General features: G+C 42.0%; 1 protein-coding gene across 1 annotated transcript; it reads right to left on the minus strand.

Moving 5' to 3' along the window:
* Positions 1-1,870: 1,870 nt before the first annotated feature.
* RSRP1 (arginine and serine rich protein 1) lies at positions 1,871-7,036 on the minus strand. The gene is made up of 5 exons (XM_063104929.1): positions 6,865-7,036; positions 6,005-6,586; positions 4,260-4,411; positions 2,824-2,907; positions 1,871-2,308 (listed from the first exon to the last, which is right to left on the minus strand). The coding sequence occupies exons 2-5, from the start codon at positions 6,528-6,530 to the stop codon at positions 2,192-2,194; spliced, it is 879 nt and encodes a 292-aa protein (XP_062960999.1). The 5' UTR covers positions 6,531-6,586; positions 6,865-7,036; the 3' UTR covers positions 1,871-2,191.
* Positions 7,037-7,594: the final 558 nt, after the last annotated feature.

Raw genomic sequence — 7,594 nt, forward strand, 5'->3', positions numbered from 1 at the left:
TCCAAGGAAGGGAGAGCTGAGGATTGAGTCAATCACCAATGGCCAGTGATTTAATCGGTCATGCCTATGTAACTAGCATAAAACCCCCCAAAAATCACAGGGTTCACAGATCCCGAGTTGGGGTTGGTGAAGGCATCCCTATGTCAGGAGGATTGTACACCTCAAACTCCTCAAAAACAGCAGCTCACTTGTGGACTTCACCCCATGTAACTCTTTATCTGGCTGTTCATTTGTATCCATTACATATATATACACCTCAACAGTGAAGCACTTCCCCCAGTTACATGAACCTTTACAAACTATTGAGAACCTGAAGGGGGTAGTCATGGGAACCCCCAATTCAGTCACATTGGACTTAAGTATGGGTAATGTGGGGACCCGTATTTGATTGACATCTGAAAGGGGAGAGGAGGAAGTCTTGTGAGACTGAATCCTTAACCTATAAGGACCCCGCTAACTTCAGTTTCATAAGTGAATTAGTAGGACACTCAGTTGTCATTGCTTGGTGGGGAAAACCCACACACTGGTGTCAGAAGTGTACATAGTTTTCCTTCAAGACCTTCACCAATTATCTTTTTAAAGCAGAAAGTCAACCTCTACTTAAGAATTTAGGACTTCTTTTGTGCACAGCCTGCTCAACTATTCATTATAATCTCTGGGTATTTGTTCTTTCCTCAGTGATTTGTTTTCCCTGCCCATCATATTTTCTAGATTATCCCTGCCTACTGGAAGTCTAGTCCATTATGTTCTAAATTTAAGAAGCTGTTCAAGATGGTGGCAAAAAAAGGAAAAAAAAAAAAAAAACCCATACTTTAAAAAAAAACCTTAATAGATACTGCAGTAAATGAATGGGCACATGTAAAAAAGAAATCAAAAAATAAAACCTCATCCATGTTTTTAATAGCTTCTGAGCCTTTTGACTAAGATCAATTGTAATATCCATGTTTTTAATTTTTTGCCTTAGTAAAACATGCTTTGTTGCTAAGGGCTAGCACTCAAGCACAATAAATTCATTAAATGTATCAGTCTAAAGCTCAATTCAAACATGTGATGTGTCAAGTCATTTAACACTTGTAGAGATAATCTAAAAATGGTATTTTTAGGGTTTAGGTGTCCAATAATATTTATCATTGGACAAAAACTACTGCAAGAGTCTGTAAGTCTATTTAGACTAGCTATCTAGATCTTCCAGTTCATACTGAAATATAATACTCATTTTTAAAATTTCATGTACATAGTTAAGGTCCTTCCCAGCTATAGTAGCATAAGAACCTTCAAAGAAAGAGCGTAAGGGGCCGGCCCGTGGCTCACTCGGGAGAGTGTGGTGCTGAGAACACCAAGGCCCCGGGTTCGGATCCCATATACGGATGGCCGGTTCGCTCACTGGCTGAGCGTGGTGCTCACAACACCAAGTCAGGGGTTAAGATCCCCTTACCGGTCATCTTTAAAAAAAAAAAAAAAAAAAAAAAAAGAAAGAGCGTAATATTTAGAGTACTTTTTAAAAAGTATAATGAAGAAATACAATTATACCTTTTACAGCTTAATGAGGCACTTCATTTTACCTTTTTGTTTTAGTTTCCTGTCCTGAAGCTCTCTTCCAGGATAACACTATGCCAGTATCCCATATATTTCAGGCCTTCTCATATTTTGGTGAGTGTCCAAATCAATTAGGAATACTGTTAAATTCAGTTTTTAATTCAGAAGGTCCACGGTGGGCACCTCAGATTTACCATTTCTCAAACTCTCAGGTAAAGGCAGTGAACCCTATAGTCAGTACATGGACTTGGGTTTGGGGTCAAAACAAGAGATCCCTCCATCATACTTTTCCATTATATAAAGGCCCTTAGGTAATATATACATAACAAGGACAAAAGAATAAAAGCAAGAAATTTATTAACAAATATACAAAACTCAAACAGTTCATTTACTGAGTTTGTCTTACAAATTTCAACTGATGCTATACAATATTTACAAATATACAAGACTCCCACCTGTACGTAACCTTTGGTCCATTTGTGCTATCTCATTATCTGCAAGAGAAACCTAAATGTTAATATTTGAATTCACTTTGTGTTGGTTTTTAACTGAAACAGTTACCACTAAATGACTAAAAAGAATGGGAATAATGCTACAAAAACAAACTTGCAATAAAGTGCAGTTTCAGACAAACTTAGCTATGAGTTTTCTTCTTTTAGACAGGTATCCACAGTCCATATGGACTTTTTTTCTGATCTATTTTAGGTGAACCTGAAGATAGTTCTTCTCCAACAGCTTTAGCTGATTTCTGTATTGGCTTTGCTACAGAATTCTGTAAAAGAACAAATTAAGTCAGCTTCCCAAATACACATTTTTACATACTTATATTTGCTTTCCAGAAAATACATTAAACAATTCCATTTAAGAGACTTAAGAGACATTTTGAACCAAATGCAAAGTGCAGACCTCATTTGTAACTTGATTCTATCAAACCATAAAGTCAAGACACTACAAGGGAAAATTGGACAGTTTGAGGTTTTGTTTTTTAAGCACTTATTTTAAAACTTAAGAGTTAATCTGAGAGTCCATTTTAAAATATTATAATAAAAAAAGGAAAAATACTTTTAAAAAATGGCAAAATATTAAAACTATGTGAATGTTAGATATGGTAAGGGACCATTATTAATGGTCATTTGTAAAGTGTCAAAAATACAAGATATTAGTCCTATTTACAAAGAGGCTTAATAGGCTCCAAATTATCACAAAGTTAAAACAAAAATAAAAGCATGCATAATGCAAATACATTCGAAATCCAATTTTTAGTGGTCAATATTTGGATATACTTACATTAGAGCTAAAAGCTATGCTTCTTTGCTGGGAAGATTTCTCATTAGGAGTTTTAATTCCATCTTCTGTTAGCTTTTCTGACAGCTAGACAGGTAAGAGAAAATGTATTCTTAAAAAAACATATCACTGGTTTACAAGTACTGAATAAAATAGCAGCCCAACTATATATAAATTTAGTTGTAGACACAGCATAAATGTAGAACTGAGTTTTCCCCCTTAACAAAACCAACTTAATCACAGATCTAAGACACTCTTCCCCAATATTTCATTCCGCTACTGCAAATTCAAGTTAACTTTTGAAAGTCATACCACAATATACCTAGTTTCAAGAAACTAAGGCATTTGCCAGTTGGGCACCAAATCATCTGAAAAAGCAAATATACTAAGACCTTATGCTTTCTAATACTTAGCAAACCCATGTCCAGGGCCCAGGGCCCAATGATAGGTTCATTTAGACAGGGTATCTACTGTGTTAAATTTTATCAATTTCTAACTACTTTAAGTCTACAGTTATAAATTTTAAGCTTTAGCTTTCACATAATTAACTTAAAAGTACAGTGCAATTTGCCAATGCACATCCTGCATATTCTGGAGAATTATAATAAACTTATCTGCAAGTGAAGCAGGCCTCCTCTTCTTTAATCTCTCAAAACATCTGGAATATATTGCATATATTATGAAAGGGACATCTGTATCACAGATGCCCCACCATTACAAAGTGTACCTTTGCTTAGTTTAAAATTTTTCTTTAGTACTCTAGGCAAACAGTACCTGTCCCAAATTCTAGCATGCACATGGATCTACTGACAAAAAACTAAGCTTTCGGTGTGTGAACATAAACTTAGTTAAAACCTCTGATGCTTTAGCCCAATTATCAATTACCAACAGATTTTCTTCATCAATGTCTGGAGACCACATTCATGATTTCTATAAGACAGAAATAAAGCAGATAAACTATACTGTATGTTGAGTACAGAATTTGCGGGAACATAATGCTGCAAATGAAAGCTACCAATGAACACTCTATGAAGACTAAAATAACACTAGAGTTAGATAATACATTTTTTGATGGGTGGGAGCTGGCCAGTAGAGCGATTGAATTCTGGACCTTGGTGTTATCAGCACCATGCTCTAACCAAATGAACTAACCAGCCAGCCAAATATTTGATAGAGATCACCAAAGTACCAGCTACAATACATTAATGGTGTTATAAAATAGTGCTGTGCCGACTGAAAATAAAGTTCATTAATCTCCCATATTCACGGGTGTGTGACAATATCTAGTATTGTCAGATCTGCTATTTGGATTTCAGCAAATCATGCATAGCTAATGTTCCCAAGTACTATAGTCTAAGATAAAGTACGGCTAATCATAATCAGATCTTCCTCGCAGTAGCTTTCTGGAGATTCTGTTCAGATAAACCTAAAATACTTACCTTGACCTTTGCACCATTACTTGGTACAGCTGTTCCACGGCTTGTCTGTTTATCTACAGGAACATTCCTAAGACTAGCTGGCAAGTCAAGGTTGGTTGTTCCCAAAGCTTTTGCTGCATTGGCTTTTGCTATTTCTAACAGCTCCATTCGATCTAACACAGAAAAAAGACATTTATTAATCCTGTAGTATTTTCCCCAAGAGGACTCAATCACAAAATAAGCATGTATAATGCTATTTTAAGTAAAACAAAGATGTATAAGTCATTCGTTTTATTTTCAAAAGTATAACCTTATTCACAGAAAATTCTCTACCTCATCTTTTGCTAACAAAAATATCCATTGCTAAATTACTTTCAGTTCTCCTGACCAAAGACCTTAACTTCATATCACTTTGCTTTCTCTTCAAACATATTTCTGAACATCAGTGTTTTGCAGTACTTTTTATATGGTACAATTGTCACAAATACTGAACCAATATTGACACATTACAAACTCAAATCCATATTCAAACAAGTTTTTTTTAACCCAACATCCTCTTTTCTATTCCATGGATACAAGTACTTTGTTTGGTTTCGTTCTCTTGTGGCTGGCTGGTAGGGGGATCCCAACCGTGACCTTGTTATAAGCCTGCGCTCCAACCGAGCTAACCAGCCAGCCTGTAATTTGTTTTAAGATACTAGACAATTTTGTTCCTTAATACAGCTGACTTAAAAAGGGAGGTGGGTAGGGCCGGCCCGTGGCTCACTTGGGAGAGCATGGTGCTGAAAACACCAATTCAAGGGTTAAGATCCCTTTACCGTTCATCTTTTTTTTTTTTAAAAAGGGAGGTGGGGGAGGAGTGTTTTGATACTGTACATCCCATTCAACAGTTAATTTAGCAGAAGCTTAAACAACTAAGTCACTAACATTTAAAAGGCACTAACAACAGTCAGCCACTAGGAAAAAGTTTCCTCCACCCTGAGCCATTTAACACCTGTAGTTGATCTTTAATCCTTAGGGAAAAGAATGTCTATATTCAAATACAATCAGCAGGCCAACGCCCCCCCCCCCCCCCCCCAAAAGTAGGCACTCCATATCCGCGGGTTCTGCGTTCATGGATTCAACCAAGGAACAGATCGAAAATACTAGGAGAGGGCCAGCTCATGGCTCACTTAGTAGAGTGTGGTGCTGATAACACCAAGACCACGGGTTCGGATCCCTATAAAGGGACGGCCAATTAGTTCACTTGGGAAAGCATGGTGCTGACAACACCAAGTCAAGGGTTAAGATCCCCTTACCGGTCATCTTTTAAGAAAAAAAAAAATATTGGGAGGAGAGAATTCCATCTGTACTCAACATGTACAGACATTTCTTTCTTACTATTCTCCACATGGTACAGTATAACAAACACAATACAGTGTAACTAGAAATGACTTACAGGATGTGTGTAAGTTATATGAAAATACTGCGCCATTTTATATGAGGGACTCAAGCGTCCACAGACTGGTATCCGCAAGGGGTCATGGAACAATCTTCCGCCGAGGGACGACTGTACTAGATCCCAATTACAGTGTAATTTTAAGTATTCATCAGCTAATGTACTCCTTCATTCCCTCGAACAAAAAAAACTATTAAGATTTCGTGCACCATAATATTGAAACTACACAGCAACTTTGGTTCCCTAGCCTACTCACAAACACCCTCGCTATACATTTAAAAGGTGAAAAAAAAAAAGTTAACTGGGCGTCTCTTAACAACTGACCCACCTTTTTCACTTAAGCGAAGGGGGGTTCTGCTCCGAGACCTGGTTCTGGATCTCTCCCTCCACCTGCTGTGTTCCTCCGGGTACACCGTGCGACCAAAGCCGTAAAAGCGTCGCCCCCGCGTGATCGCATAGGCCCTCCTGTAATACGACATTCCTCGAGAGCGCGACCTGCTACGGGATCGGTACGGCGAAGGAGACCGGTAATACCGCCTGGATGGCCTATAACGCCTCTCTCGGTACCGGCGGCTGCGAGATGGCGACCGGCTCCGAGAGTAAGACCGCGAGTAGCGCCTGTACTTCCGCTGGTGGCGCCTTCTGGAACGAGACCTTGACCTGCTCCTCCTTCGGGGCCGGCTCCGACTCTTGGACGATGACCGACTCGAGACGCGAGAATCGGACGGCGAGCTTCTAGAAGAGGAGCGGCTCGTGGACCGCGAAGACTGCCCGCTGGACTGGCCCGACCGAGACGTCGAGGGACAGTCCTCCTGCGGCGAGCCGGGCCACATGTCGTTCACGTAACTGGACATCTTTGCCTGCGACCTTCACCTTCCTTTAGAAAGAATTCTTTGCCGAAAACTCGAGACTACAGAAAAACAAGGAGAGAAGTCAAGCCCAGGAAGTGGGAGCCCGCGCAGCGCCGACCGGAAGCCAACGGCCGGGCGCCCTCGGGAGGCGGAGCCCTGGCGCGGGCGGCGCCCGCCGAGAAAGAACCGAGCCGAAACCACTCAGCGCCGTGAGGCCGCGGCCCAGACGCGGAACGCGGCCTTCCCACCCCGCTTTCTGTGCCAGGCGGGACCTAGCATTATTCTTGCCGCCCACAACTGAGAGAACGACTGGAGCAACCCATCAGCAAAAACTTACCACAGGCCACCAAGCCTCCCTGTGGACGGAGAGAAAGGGCCAACGGCAAGAGTTCCTTGCAGAGCTTAGAACGAAAACGGGCTTTTCGAACCTACTTTCTCTCAAACGAGGAGCGCTGAACGTACACCTCCGCTGTCCCGACGCGAACTGAGCGGCACATCTCCTGAAGCGTCGAAAGTACCAGAAGCTGGCGGCCGGAGCATGCGCAGAAACGTTGGCGCGATGGGCGTGGCTGCCCTCTCGCCCAATCACCGGCTTGACTCAGCCCTCCCTGCGCCCCGCCCTTAGCCTTGTGCGATCGCCTCCCGAATGCGCATCGCCACCGGGCCTCAAGGGTGGTTCTTCTACATCTGGACGTCCTGCGGCCTTGGGCTGTTTTGTTTTCTGGTCTAACAGAACTGCGGGACCGAACCTGTCACCAGAAAATTTGGAAGTGAGGCGGCCCGCCGCGGCGCCACGCCAGGCTTAGCCACACCAGGCTGCACAGGAGAGCGTGGTGGGAGGGGAGGGATGGCCGCAGGCTGCATAGGCCTCGGACCTGGTACTCTCCGACGAGGTGATGCCGACAGGATCTTTGCCTACCCCCTCCGGAAAGCTGCAAACTCGGGCTGTGCCTCTGGACCCTTCCTGGCCACATCCTCCTGTCCTGTGTCTGGCGGCGACGGCGTCCAGACCCCTCCAGTCTGTGGGACAAGTGAGAAGATGGAGGTGTCATGATTGAAGTGGTTCT

Source organism: Cynocephalus volans, chromosome 8 (assembly GCF_027409185.1).
Source record: "Cynocephalus volans isolate mCynVol1 chromosome 8, mCynVol1.pri, whole genome shotgun sequence".
NCBI lineage: Eukaryota > Metazoa > Chordata > Mammalia > Dermoptera > Cynocephalidae > Cynocephalus > Cynocephalus volans.

Excerpts from the sequence above, each read along its gene's own strand:
- RSRP1 (XM_063104929.1), bottom strand. The coding sequence starts at position 6,530 with ATGTCCAGTTACGTGAACGACATGTGGCCCGGCTCGCCGCAGGAGGAC. Across the intron at positions 4,412-6,004 it reads CCTTCGCTTAAGTGAAAAAG|ATCGAATGGAGCTGTTAGAA; the intron begins GTGGGTCAGTTG and ends TTTCTGTGTTAG. Across the intron at positions 2,908-4,259 it reads GTAATGGTGCAAAGGTCAAG|CTGTCAGAAAAGCTAACAGA; the intron begins GTAAGTATTTTA and ends TTACCTGTCTAG.